The sequence below is a fragment of the Eurosta solidaginis genome, chromosome 4 (genome assembly GCF_040869045.1).
Source record: "Eurosta solidaginis isolate ZX-2024a chromosome 4, ASM4086904v1, whole genome shotgun sequence".
In the NCBI taxonomy this organism is placed as follows: Eukaryota; Metazoa; Arthropoda; class Insecta; order Diptera; family Tephritidae; genus Eurosta; species Eurosta solidaginis.
This window is the reverse complement of record NC_090322.1, coordinates 20,431,317-20,446,306: the sequence shown is the minus strand read 5'-3', so window position 1 is coordinate 20,446,306 and position 14,990 is coordinate 20,431,317. Positions and strand designations below refer to the sequence as shown.

The following is a 14,990-nucleotide window of genomic DNA, read 5'->3' as shown; positions in this document are numbered from 1 at the left end:
AGGGAGATCTTAAGGCCACAATAGAGGTGGATGGTTGGCGCAAGGGTGCTCAAATGGCGGACGAGGCGTTACATGTACACATGGTTCCAAAGTAGTGGAAGGAGTAGATTTTCGGGTGTTAGACAGTCGGTAGCGTAATGCCATCGAAGTGGATGTTCAACATGGTCGACATTTATTTATCGACATTTGGCGCGTCCATGTTGTAAATAAGGTCGCCGATTAGACGGAGAGCTGGCTACTGAGATAGCAACATGGCTCGGTCCAAGGAATATCTCACCTGGAAAAGGTTGCATTAGTAATGGCGGACCGAAAGCCTGACCTCCAGAAGGCGCACTGGAAGCTGTATGCGTGGGCGGGCGGATAAAGATGCGTATTTTTTTTCTTAAGAAACTGTTAACGGGTAAGGCTGAAAATTCGTTGAGGTATTCAGTATACTTTCCTGTAATAGGAAAACAATTGCCAGAAGCGTAAGTGGAAGCAAAATGGTTGCCAGAAGTCGACCAAGTTGCGAAAATTTTGCAAAATTTACATGTTGAGGGACACATCTGGCAATCTTATTATTTATTTATTATGCCTTGAAAAGAGTTCCTGTAAAATGCCAGAAGATAAAGTGGAAGCAATCCCGAGATATCGAGGAGAGTAGACGTGAGCGTCTGCCAGCGGCGCGCGGCTCAGCGGCCGGGAAGCGATCGCTTCTGACTTATTTTATCTGATAAAAAGTTTATGGACACTACTCGCAATTTATTGGAAGTTTCATAAGGAACTAAGAAAACTAGCACACAAATGCCAGAAGCTCATTCGGAAAATTTATTATTTTATAAGTACTTCAAAAATCCATTAAATTTGAGCATATAGCTCAATGACTACGCTCAATTAAAATTTACGAAAGAAGTATAATTCAGTTAGTTTCAGAATCAGTATCGAATACATCTTCTTCATTACATTATGGTCTGGATCTTCATCGCTATCATATTCAGACACGTCGCTGTCAACTGGAAAAAAGGGAATGCGTTATTGAATCGAAGTTTTCACGTACTTAATTGACTTGAACGGAAACTGAAATTTACCTTGTTCATCGTTTAAAATTACGTCTTTCACTGATGATGGTATTTGGTCGTCAAAACTATCTTGTAATCTCGAATTTACGTCCAAGCAATCTTGAGAATCCACAGACATAGGCCTAGTTGCACCAGATTCTGCTTGTCCAGCTTGTCCGCTGTCTGTGAATACATAATTCGATACATTAATTTATACGTTTATTCATTGTTTCAAAATTTTCTATACTGTTATACAAAATCATTTATCATTTTTGTCAAAGAAAAATTCTGTCACGCGAGAATGTTTACGTTAAATAATATAATGAATTGATATACTTGTATACGCTAGCAATCGAAATGTACTCACCGTTATCTTCTGTAGATTTTTTTAAGAGCTTCATATCTCTCAATATTCGTTTTCTGAATGGCTAGAAAGTTTTTTCTGCAAGCAGAGTGATAGCTGATGTATATTGGAACGATTTTCCGTCATCCCTTGTCAAATTTATACATTAAACAAAGGCGGGCATTTGGTTCAACAAACAATGCCTGGAATTTAATGTTACTCCAAAATTCGCTAAAATAAAATAAAGGCAAATACCAAATCTAGCAGGAAAACAGTTAGAAAAGCGGAAAGAAATTTTTTTAAATATGAGATGGAAAACTTATACCCCAATAAGGATGAGATAAATGCCGAGTTATTATCTATCCATTTAAGATTGGCAGAACAACTACCTACGACTGCATTAATGGAATGTTTCGACCGCATAAAGGCAGAAGTCGATCAGGAACTACAGCAAAAATACAGGTCGCTGAACAGGAAATTGCACAAGCTGGCAGGACGACGAGAGGGTAACCAAAACCAAAAAACTCACCAGTTTCATGACAAGTTCGTTAACCTCACAACAGTGGCCATTACCAAGGAAGAGGCACAACTTCTCGAAAAGGGCCTGAAGCACAATATCATGGACCAAAATACAGAAAGAAAAACGGAGCAGGCGATTGTAGATGCGCAGATCGCAATATCATTGATACCACAGGAAGAACAGGAGCACGCAAGACACATGTGCAGGGAAATCATAAAAAAGGAGCTACAGGAAGTACAAAAATCTAATACAGAGGAGAAAACAATAAAGAATCTACGGCATTAACTAAGGCAAAACAATATTTTCACAACGAAAGCGGACGAAGGAAACACCACTGCGCTAATCGAAAAAGAGAAATATATATCCAAAACCGAAGATCTCATAGAGGAAATGCCAAAAACAAATCAAAGTTGCTATACAAAATGCAACAAACATAGTAGATTCTAACATGGCACATATATTGGTCCAAATGAACCCTTCGGCTCTTCCACTGATTGCGCTACCAGAAATCCACAAGCCGGACACGCCAATGAGGCCCATCATTAATTTTAAATCGGCACCATGTTACAAACTGTCCAAATATTTAAAAACGACATTGAAATATACTCAGAGCTAATAGAGAAACTGGAGACCGTAGAGCTAACAAAGAACGGCAAATTGGTGCCTTTTGACATAAAAGATTAATAGACATCAATACCACTATCGGAGACTTTGGACATAGTTAGCTCCATAATACAAAAAACAAAGTGAAAAGTATGCAAATCACAAATAAGCTAAGAACCACTTTACGTCAAAACTATTTTCAATTCAACAATAAAATATTGTAACGAATTTACTGCAATTCCCCTTATTTGCAATCTTCTGCTAACGTTCGAATCACTAAACTGTTGAATAAATAACTCCAGTATTGAATAATGGAAAAATAGCCTTTATTAAAGTACTTCACAATAACACTTATACTTTGCAACTAGCTAGCTTAATAACCAAACTGATAGCTTAAATGAAACTGACTTTCAAAATAATACTGCTATTGCTCGCTAGATAGCGTCTTAATCGAAACTGCCCATAGCGCCTCTACCGCTGATGCTTTTATACTCTGTGATTTCCTCGTGACATCTTCTAGGCGCTTCCAGAATTTTACTTAGTTAGTTATAAATTTCTCAGCTACAACTACAGATGTATAATTTCTCATTTGAGTAATACTTGCACTTGCACTCTTGTGACAACTCAGATAAGATATATGCGCGTGTTTGTGCATTGCTTCTCCGCTGCTCGTATACGTACATATGTGTAGACGCAATTATTGATTCGTTTATGTAGATACATAATGATTGTATTATTGATGTAAATTCACGTCACTGCTTAGCATCGGCCTAGAGATGGCAGCACCCCTTAGTTTTGCTAATATTCGTAACAATATATAGACAAACAAACGGTCTTGGAATGGGAAGCCACACATCAGCAATTCTTATGGAAGTTTTCATGCAAAATCTGGAAGTAAAGTACATACAGGAGATGAAGTCCAAATTAGGCGTGTCATTTTATGCTAGAAACGTGGATGGCATAATATGCGTTTTAACTACTAATAACGAAGAGCTTGTACTGGAGTACCTCAACAAGCAGCACGGAAATATAAAGTTTACAATGGAAACCGAATAAAATTAAAAAAAAAAAACTTTTTTAAAAATAAGCTTTTATTATTGGTTAATAAAATTAACTAAAAAGTAAATAAAATTAAAGAAAAAAAGCATTTTTAAAAATAAGCTTTTATTATTGGTTAACAAAATTAACTAAAAAGTAAAAAATAAATTGACTGTAAAGAAATATAGCACTTTAAAAGTTCATTGTAACCTTTAACGATAATTAGGCTTCTTCGTCTGCGACAAAAAAATTCCATATTGGACATAATTATATATTTTTAACATTAAAACTTTACACCTAAATTATAAAATCTGTTCTAATAAAAGCGTGTTAAAGTTTGATGGTATAATTAAGAACATTTAGGACCTCCTTTTCTTGCTATCACAGTGTAACACGCTTTTATTAGAACAATTAGGACTGTGATATAAACTGTAAGATTTAATAGTTTAGGCGTAAAGTTTTAATGTTAAAAATATATAATTATGTACAATATGGAATTTTTTGTCGCTGACGAAGAAGCCTAATTATCGTTAAAGGTTACAATGAACTTATAAAGAGTTATATTTCTTTACAGTCAATTTATTTTTTACTTTTTAGTTAATTTTATTAACCAATAATAAAAGCTTATTTTTAAAAAAGTTTTTTTCTTTAATTTTATTTACCTTTTATTTAATTTTATTTTTTCTTTAATTTTATTTTTTACTTTTTAGTTCGTTTTATTAACAAGTAATAAAAGCTTGTTCTTAGAAAATCTTTTTTCTTAAATTTAATTTAGTTATCATTTTTTTTTTTTAATTTTTAGTAGGGTAAAATATTGTTTAAATTAGTTATGTAATCTTTACTTAGTTATTTGTAACGTTTCTCATCCTATCCATTTCTTTTAATGCATCAACATTACAAGGCTTTTTCGAAGTCAACTTTGAACAGTTAAGTTCTACGATTCGAAGATCTGCTAAAGACCTAACTCGGCTTAAAGCCACATAAGCTTGATCAACAGCAAATAATTTGCAGCCTAGATAAATAACAGCATGATCTACATTAGTTCCCTGCATTTTGTGCACAGTTGAAGCCCACGAGAAGACAATCCGGAGCATTCTTCTTTCAGCTGTGCCGTGATTAGATTTAGAAGGAAATTGAACTGATTTACTTACTTACTTACTTACTTAATTGGCGCTTAACCGTCTAAACGGTTATGGCCGTCCAACAAGGCGCGCCAGTCGCTCCTTCGCTCCGCCAACCGGCGCCAATTGGTCACACCAAGGGAGTTTAAATCGTTTTCCACCTGGTCCTTCCAACGGAGTGGGGGCCGCCCTCTACCTCTGCTTCCATAGGCGGGTTCCGATAGAAACACTTTCTTGGCCGGAGCATCATCTTTCATTCGCATAACATGGCCTAGCCAGCGCAGCCGCTGCGTTTTAATTCGCTGAACTATGTTGATGTCTGCGTATAGCTCGTACAGCTCATCATTAAATCTTCTTCGGTACTTGCCATCGCCAACGCGTAGAGGTCCATAAATCTTTCGAAGAACTTTTCTCTCGAACACTCCCAAAGCCGCTTCATCTGCTGTTGTCATGGTCCATGCTTCTGCGCCATATAGCAGTACGGGTACGATAAGTGACTTGTAGAGTATGATTTTCGTTCGCCGAGAGAGGACTTTACTTTTCAATAGCCTACCTAGTCCAAAGTAGCATTTATTGGCAAGATTGATTCTTCGCTGGATTTCAGTGCTGATGTTGTTGCTAGTGTTGATGCTGGTTCCCAAATAAGCGAAGTCTTTTACTATTTCAAAATTATGGCTGCCAACAGTAGCGTGGTTGCCAAGGCGCATATGCGCTGACTCTTTGCTCAATGACAGCAGGTACTTCGTTTTGTCCTCATTCACCATCAAACCCATCTTTACCGCTTCTTTTTCCAGTTTGGAGTAAGCAGAACTAACAGCGCGGGTGTTTAGGCCGATGATATCAATGTCATCAGCATATGCCAGTAATTGCAATTGTATTATGTGAACGCCATCGTTACCAAAGTATACGCAAACCAATGGTATATCGTTATGGTATAGTTGAGCACGTCTGTAATATGGCCGTATAATTTCAGTGATGTGACCTATTGGTCCATTTACAAGTCCCTTAGCAACGTCCACGTTAAATCTCAACACAACTTTAGCACCAACAAATATTTCTAGTTCTTTTGGAAGATCTCCTGTTTTGTTAATGTCTGAGTGTATCGTATTATTAACATCAATCTTATCATTGTTTTTTGTTCCACCAAGTAATTGATCTTGGTAATAATCAGTTACCAGCTGAGAGAAAGAAATTATGTTTTTGAAACGATAGGTTGAGCCAACTGTCAACAACCAATCGATAAAAACGTTGAGTGAATAGAGCGGAACATTTTTATTCTCACCAATTTGTCGTTAAGTTGCAACTGTGCGTTCCAAGAAGTTATCACTAATCAACTTCGCTAGCAGTTGTGGTTTTAGAATGCGCCCCATGCTTTGTTCAACTCATTCAAATGAATTTGTATATATGTGCATACACATGTTCACGTGTTCTTGCAACAACAAAACGTTAAATACATACATACATACATATGAAAGTACAGATTTTCGAGAAAACATATCGTATGGATTTGCCAAAAGTGGCTTCACTTGGGATATCAGCATCTTCGGTTGTCAGATCTTTCGCGTTCAACGCTAACGCGGTGTCAGGATGTAAAAGACTTTCAACCAAATTACTGATACGAATCGCTACGTTTAAATAACCCTGACGGAGTATGAGTACACGACTTTTTATATCATGATGCGAATATATTGGGGCATATTCATAATCCAAATAAAATGTGACTAAGTTAGTTGAAGCATTTTTGACAGAGCAAAATAAAATAAAATTGTGTCAAACAGTGGTAACTAACTTAAAATCATATTTTCTTGTGACTTTGCCTATGTCGCGATCAGTTTACAACTACTCATTGCAGATCTCTGCTCTGTGGGTTAAATCTGTAAAAAAAAATCAAGTGGGCAGAAAAGTATGCAACATTGAGCGATAACAGCCTAACTTCTACGTTCGTTGTATACACAAACAAAGCGAAGTTACCTCGTTCTTGAGTCGCTGTAGGTTATTCACCATACTTCTAAACAAAGGACTTAGACTTTTAGTCCCTTGTGAACACAAATCTTTACCGATAACTCTGTTATCGATTAATTTATCGAATTATCGCAAAGTAATATTGCATTGTCATCGGAGTTATACATGTGTGCCAAATTTCGGCTCAATCGGACGCCGGGAAGTGTATCAAATTTAACTTGCAAGATTTGCCCAGCAAACATTTAGGTTAGAAGACGACTAGAAGGCGAATCGAATTCTAATGTATTTCTCTAAGGTAGAAGGTTAGAGGACGATTTGCGAAACTGTCGCGAATTATAGCATTCTCGACAAAAAGGGGACTTCGATCTCGATCTCGAGAAAAGGGTTAGAATTCTAGTCAAATTCTAATGTCAATTTAGAATTCTAGTCAAATTCTAATGTCAATTTCTAATGCGAATTTTGAAGTGATGCGCAATTAAGTTCAATTATTTAAAATCAGCGAAATTTTCATTGTTTCATTATATCAAGTACTTTTATTTGGTTACAAGCTTATGTATTAAGAATGAACAAATTTCAAAGACTTTTTCTATTATACTGTAACGAATTTAAAAATGGCCTTTATTAAAGTACTTCACAATAACACTTATACTTTGCAACTAGCTGGCTTAATAACCAAACTGATAGCTTAAATGAAACTGACTTTCAAAATAATACTGCTCTTGCTCGGTAGATAGCGTCTTAATCGAAACTGCTTGATAGCTGAAATCAAACTGAATTCCAGCGCCTCTACATTTGCTGCCTTATATACTCTCTGATTTCAACGTTCGCATCTTCTAGGCGCTTCCATTTCCAGAATCTACTAGTTGCCATTAGCTATCAAACTTCTCAGCTGTAACTACAATTCCAAGTTTTTATAGCTTCTCTCATTGCATACTTTCAGGAGTATCTCAGATATATGCAGGTGTTTGTGCATTGATTCTCCGCTGCTCGTATACGTACATGGTACATATGAGTAGACGCAATTATTGTTCGTTTATGTAGATACATAATGATTGAATTATTGATGTGAATTCACGTCACTGCTTAGCATCGGCCTAGAGATGGCAGCACCCCTTAGGCGTTTTCTTCATGCCATTCAAATAGCACTTCAATAACCTGCTCGCTTTCCTTTTTTAACTTTTTTTTTTCACCCACTAGTGTTTATTATTATAAATAAAAAAAATTATTTCGCAACTTTTAATATTTCCACACAACTTTTCACTATTTTTATTTTGTTTGTATAACACTAAGGATGAGTGATTATGTCGTGCAAATAATCGATAACTTTGACAATGATCATAACATCGCATTTCTAGTGTTATTGGAATCGTTTCACAGTCGAATTCTAACCTAGTTCCCTAACCTAGTTTTCGAATCGAAATACATTAGAGAACTACATTAGAATTCTAATGTAAAACTACAATATTTCTCTAACGTTTGAAACTGTGTTTGCTGGGTGATTACAAACAACAGCCAAGTGAAAGTAAATAAAAGCTTATAAAAAGACGGAGGAATCAACTATCTAGACCTCACGATAAATATTGATAAAGAAGCCAAAAGATTTAACTATGAGATATATAGAAAGACAACGGCCACCGACACAATAATACATAATACCTCAAATCACCCCAACAGCATAAAAATGTAGCATTAAGGTACTTGGTACATAGACTTGAAAGAACACCTCTTACACAAGAGGCATATAAGAGAAAACTTGAGGTCATATATAATATCGCTGTAAACAACGGATATAAAAAAGCACTGGTAGATAAGTTTAGAAGGACAAATGGAGAACCAAAAGAAATAATGAAAAGGAAAATAATAACTGGACGACTATGACATATACTGAAAAAGCAACATATAAATTGGCAAACTTCTTTAAAAAATATAATATTAACACAGCATTCAAAACATTAAACAATCTAGGGCGAAAACTAAGAACTAACACTAACTCAGAGGATCCGTTTAGGAGCCACGGCGTATACAAGCTTACCTGCGGATGCCAACATAGTTACATAGGACAAACAGGACGGCAAATAAGAACGAGGTTCAGAGAACATATTAGAGATTACAGCAAAAAAATACGGAATCGAAACATTATACCCGAGTCTAACTTCGCGAATCACATGGTCGAGAATGAATGTTCCCCAGCAAACATCAATAAAACGTTAGGATTCTTCACATACAAGCAAAAGGCCGCCTTCTCAACGAACTCGAAAACATGGAAATCTACAAACAGAAAACATTCGACATACAATTAATAAAAATTGTTTTATTAAATAAACTGAACTATTAAAAATAAGTGAACAAAACAATAGAAAATCGAACAAGTTAATATATATACATATATATATATAAATTTTGCGTGTGTGTATACGGTAAAGAATATTTTGTAGGTGTGTGTCGTGCGTGTGCATGTGGGGACATGCAGAGATCTGCTTTCTAGCGTCTGTGTATATATTTTTATATATATGTAAGTTTTAATATCAATATGTATAGACTATTTCATATGCATCCATGAATATAATTATGCGAATTTTTTAATGTATACATTGCGCCATTTAGAACACGTATTGACTGCTTTAGTGCTGGTTGAAAGTGCTGCTGAACTAAAACATTTCTACTCTACGGTTAGAGGCGGTCCCTAACTTATGGCCGCGTCACAATGAACTTTTTCATATACATAGATGCGTTCAACGCAATGTTATGCATGACAGTAACACCGACACAATCACGCAAGATGTCGCGTTTGTAAGTATAAACAGCACTACAGACTTATCAGATAAAACTTATTGCGGCTTACCCATTCGCATGCAAAATTTCGCGAAGCATTGTCATAAACATTCTTACTATACAAGAAAAACTTACTAACATATTTTGGTCTCCTATTCTTTAGTCAAAATGCAGTTTTTAATTATAAAAAACGTTGGGAAAAGTACCAAAGAGTCGAACAAGTAATTTCACTTGCAAATGTGAAAGCACTCATAACGAAAGCAAATATCGATTTCTTCTTCTTATGCTTTACATGTAGCAAAACTTGTAGATTGCTAACATTTGTGTGTAAGATGGCGCTAGTTTCACTCGATCTGCCGTTATCCATAAAAATACGTGCAATGTACTCATCATGCCTAATATTGCATTGAAATCATCTTTGATGAAAAAAATTATTGTGACGCGACCATTAGCTGTGTTTTTTTTTTACATCTATAGACGTTTACGCTTAAACTTTATATGGACTGCTAAGCGTCAAACTTTAAATACACCTCTGAAATTGCTGCGCATAAAATTAGTACTACTAAATTTCAATACGCATTATACTCAGATGTAACTGAAATATGTGTCTATATTTCACCTCTACACTAATTCTATGTATCACCTCTTAAAATGGTGCGTGTCCACAATTCATCGCAACTGATTCAGCTATATGTTATACAGCATGGCCATCAGAGGGTTGTGTCTCCGCTTTTCGGTACACCCTGTGCTGTAGCTACTTATTTAACTACAGCCGCTAAATGGGTCTCCTAAGCATTATCTAAGGGAGGATAAGCGTTTTTTTACGAGCAGACGTATACGCGTGTAAAAAAACACGGCTATTATCGTTTCTTTCTATATGTACTACGTATGCATATAGATAACTTAAAATGTAAATACGTGATCGCATGGTTTTATGTGATTTAATGAGCTTTCACGCAAAAAGTTATACACGCAGCAGATAGGTTTAACGTTCCGAATATAGGTTTAACGTTGTGCCGTTTAGCCACGGTAATTTAAAAGAGGGTATCTTTGTCTTTGTCGTGAACAGGACAAGTTCGGTTTTTGTTGGGTTTACCCCCAGCCCATCGCGAAATGTCGCAAAGTGCCGATTACATGAGTTCGCTGATAGTTGGCAAGAATTTGCCTGTGATCAGAATCACTAAGTCGTCGGCGTATGCAACTACCTTTCTTCCTTTTCTCCTACAGATTTCAAGAATTTCGTTGACCACCAGTATCCAGAGAAGAGGCGATAGCACCCCGCCTTGGGGGTGCCTCTGGTGGTATTTTGCCAATAGAACCAGTTCCTAAAGTCGCGTTGACAACTCCACGCCTAAGCATAGAATCGATCCATGCAACTATAGAGCTTTGGGTTCCATATCGTGTAAGAGCCTTGCAGATGGCCTCCGTCTGCACGTTGTTGAAAGCGCCCTCAATGTCGAGGAAAGCTGCCAACGTGTATTCCTTGCAGCTTAGTGAGTTCTCGATGGCACTGACTGCCTCATGAAGGGCACTTTCAACTGATCCTCCTTTTTGGTATGCATGCTGTGCTGCATCTATCTGCCAGAGATTGGCATTGTTTCTAATGTGTAGATCGATAAGTCTGTCCGTGTTTTAAGGATAAAGGAGGAGAGGCTTAGCGGTCTATAGTTTTTGGCTTCCGAGTGGTTAAGTTTTCCTGCTTTGGGAATGAAAACCACCCGCAAATTTCTCCAGGCTTCGGCTACATAACCATCTTGTAGGCATCTTGAGAAGATGCAGTGTAGATATGGTATCAGTTCGTCACAAGCGGCTTGTAATATAGCCGGTATCACACCATCCGATCCCGCCGATTTGTAGGGTTCGAATAATTGTATAGCCCATAATATTTTATCCCGGTCAACGATGTCCGTGACGTCAGTTTCCGGAGGGTATGCGCATTTTTCTAGCATCGTCATGCCTGTTGTATACGTGCATCCCGAAAAGTGTGCCTCCATCAAGACCTCTAGAGTTTCCTGACTGGAGACGGTCCATGAGCCATCAGACTTCCTTATGCTAACTAGGGGCTGAACTAGATCCTGATAGTATTTTGCGAAGTCTTGATGCCTCATTTGTCGTCGCCAAGTTCTCACAGTATTGCTCCCATGATATCCTTTTTGCCTTCTTGATGCAGCTTTTGTATTTGTTAAAGCTACATCTGTAGGCATCCCAGTCCTCTTCCAGCCGGCTATGTTTGGCTTTGTTGAAGAGTTTTCTTGTCGTTGACCTGAGTTGGCTTAGCTCTGTGTTCCACGACGTAGTTCTAGGTCTTACCCGTGGTCTAGTAAGGGGACAACAGAGTTCAAAAGTGCTTGTCAATATCGTTGTAAGTGGGTTTACCGCTCTGCCTATATTGTTAGCTCCCCGTCTGACTTCCATTTCCGTGGATGCCAGTTTGTGAGCTACTTCTTAATATTTGTTCCAGTCTGTTTTTCTTGGATTTCTATATGGCCGGGGAACTTCCACTTCAAGATCGGTGTTGAAGAGTATCCTACTGTGGTCCGAGAAGGAGCATGTGTCTGACACTCTCCAGTCATCGATTCTTACAGTGGGAGAGTCTGTGGCCTGGGTGATATCTATGACGTCCTCTCTAATTCTATTCCTAAACGTTGGCTGGTTGCCTTTGTTGCATACAATTAGGTCAGTAGTAAGTAAGTAGTCAAAAATGGACTCACATCTTGCGTTTGTGTCGCTGCTCCCCCATAGCTCATGATGTTCGTTGGCGTCGCAGCCGATGACAAGGCCGGTTCTATGCGTATCCGCGAACTTGTGAAGTGTCGGTGGTGGCGTGTCCCCCTCGTACGGGAACTATGCGGACGATAGCAGCAGCTTGCGCCCCCGCTCCGTTGTTCGCATACTACAGTGACGAGGTCTCCGTTGCTACAGTGCATGCTCTAATTCTACCCTCTTGTGGTGCAAGTAGACGGTAGCCGTCTAGCCCTAATACGCAAACCCTGCCCCTAACCAGCCAGGGTTCTTGGATTTGAGCTATGTTCACGACGTTTTCTGCGATGTATATCGTTAGGTCGAGCGAGGCGGAAGCTGAGTGGTGTAAATTAATCTTCACCACTGCGAGCTTCTCCCTTTGTGGCCTGTCAACAGGCACAAAGACCTTAAGGGAGCCCAGCCCACACCTAACAACCCCGTTGAGCCTCTTTATGACTTGCAGCGATGTTTGACCGATTGCGATCAGTAGGTCGCTAAATTCCTACTTTTTCAAAAATGCTAAAATACAGAAAAGAATATATTTAGCTTGATTTTTGCGCAATTTCATCTCAAAAATTGTGAAATGAAGATTGCTCTTTTAAATTTTGAAACGTTTGCAGGTTATAAATTTCTTTTGAACGCATCAATTTTGCTGCTAATATTCTAATAAACGACCAAAAATGTCGGCAGAGTTTCCAAAAGATATGTTTTTACTTCGGTATCAATAACCTGAAAGATTTCACGGATGCCAAAAGATATTTGCAAGAAAAAAATCGTTTAAAATTGTATGCACAAAAGTGTTCTTCGAAAAAGAGACCAGGTTTTGGAGCGGCCTGGGGTTATTGTTCAGATTATTGGTACCGAGGTCAAAACGTGCCTTTTGAACACTCTTGACATTTTTGGACGTGGATTAACAGTATACTCCTCTTCTGGAGTATTAAAGTAGTTTTTAATATATTGCATGATGGGAAAAGTTATTCAACACACAACAGGAGGACGAAAAAGGCAGGAGGTATACTAATTTGGTGGAATATTAATTAAGGGTCTGGCTTTAGTCTTGATCCCTTAAAACTGAATTGTTTGAGCTGTGAGAAGATCCGTTTTGGCAACCTATCATTGAATTCGACGCTGCGGCGAACTTTAGGCACTGGCTCCGAAGCCGAATTGATCATGTAAACATCTGGCCAAGCCTTCGTTGACAGTAAAGATACCAAGCGAACAGCATGTGCATGCTAATGAGCATGTTAATGAGCATAACGTCTTCATTATATGGCGCACGTTGTTGCTTTAACGACAAAGGCAATCCCCAAATGCTTTGGGGGAATGTTGGGTGTTGATAGTCCATTGCCGAGTATAGATTCGGTTCGTTCCATTAAGGTTCTAGCACGACCATCTCACACGGTAGAAAATATTCTAATAGCCATTTACCTGGAAATTATCATCGTGGGCAGCTCACTTATAGATCAATGGGGTCATTGTACAAAGGTGTAATGTAACCATAATCCCCGTGCTGGGCTTTATTTATTTGTATATTTTTTCAGAAAAAACGTAGTTTTGTAAAGCGACCACATTCTTATTTCTAAGGACGTTGAAGATGGCGACCTTAGAGCGAGAAACTGCTTACATCCGTCACCTTCTATCATTCCATCATGACCTAACATGAGGAGTTAAACTCATACATTTTTTACAAATTTTTTAAATAAGCTCTGAGCTAAAAAAATAACTTGCAGTTCTGCAAGCGGCCCTAAAAATACTAAGATCGTGTTTAAATTTAAACATACTCGACTTTTTAGTAGCCAAAAAGTAGTTTAGTTACAAAATTCAAATCCTCGCTTCCTTTTAATATCAAAAAATAAACTCGTTTTTTTTATTGTCTTAATTACCTGTGGTTTTTTTTTTTCAGATACAAAAACATACTTAACAAGAACTGCCAATACCCATGCGATATTTGTGGCAAACATTTTAAAACAACATGGGACTTAAATAGACATGAAAGAAGTCATAGCGGCGAAAAGCCCCATAAATGTGATTTTTGTGAAAAGCGGTAAGTTATCATAAAAAACGTCGTCCTAATATACATATTTCACCAAATTTTTTCTAACTTTATTTTCTGCCTGTATTAAATAGATTTGCGCAAGCTGAGCACCTAAGGGAGCATATGCGTACTCATACCGGTGAAAAACCATATAAATGCAAATACTGCGAACGGTGCATTGCGTCAAAAAAATTACTGAATCAGCATTTACGTGTACATCTGGGTGATAATGTACATAGATGTAAGTTTTGTCCCTTAGCTTTTCGTTTTGCTTCGGAGCTAAGGTTACACTCCACTATGCATAAAGACGAAGATCCAGAGACGCGTGAGCGAAATATGGCAGCTTTAGGGGAAGAAGAGGCTAAATTGAAAGTAAATAGGTAAAATGGCATTCATAAACTCCGTAGACTGTGATCTTATATTAAGGTGAATTACTCCGTAAAGCGCGGAATCCGGCCGGTATTGTGTTATACGATCCGTGATCGAAAACAATTTTTTACATCGCAACATCTCTTAAATGGTGGATCGGATTAAGGAAATATGCTAAATAGTGGCTACGTGTACTAATTGCAATTCGTTCTAATTTTTACGAATAGCTTGACAGAATCATATTTATTGTTTGAGTGAAAGCGTTTTGCGATACGTGATCGTATTACACGATACGGACCCAGATCAAAGAAAACGCTCAACAAATTTTTATTTTCCCGTCAGCATGGCTTCAAATAATTTTTTTTAATATCAATTTTGCTTTTTTATTTACCATTTTCTTCACAAAATTTCGTTAAAGATGCGTTTTTCATCCATTATGATCTGGATA

The 14,990-nt window shown here is 37.6% G+C and overlaps 1 protein-coding gene across 1 annotated transcript; it reads right to left on the bottom strand.

The window, feature by feature from the left end:
• Positions 1-873: 873 nt before the first annotated feature.
• LOC137249263 (uncharacterized) lies at positions 874-1,532 on the bottom strand. Its single transcript, XM_067780592.1, has 3 exons — positions 1,405-1,532; positions 1,068-1,220; positions 874-992 (listed from the first exon to the last, which is right to left on the bottom strand). The coding sequence occupies exons 1-3, from the start codon at positions 1,436-1,438 to the stop codon at positions 874-876; spliced, it is 306 nt and encodes a 101-aa protein (XP_067636693.1). The 5' UTR covers positions 1,439-1,532.
• Positions 1,533-14,990: the final 13,458 nt, after the last annotated feature.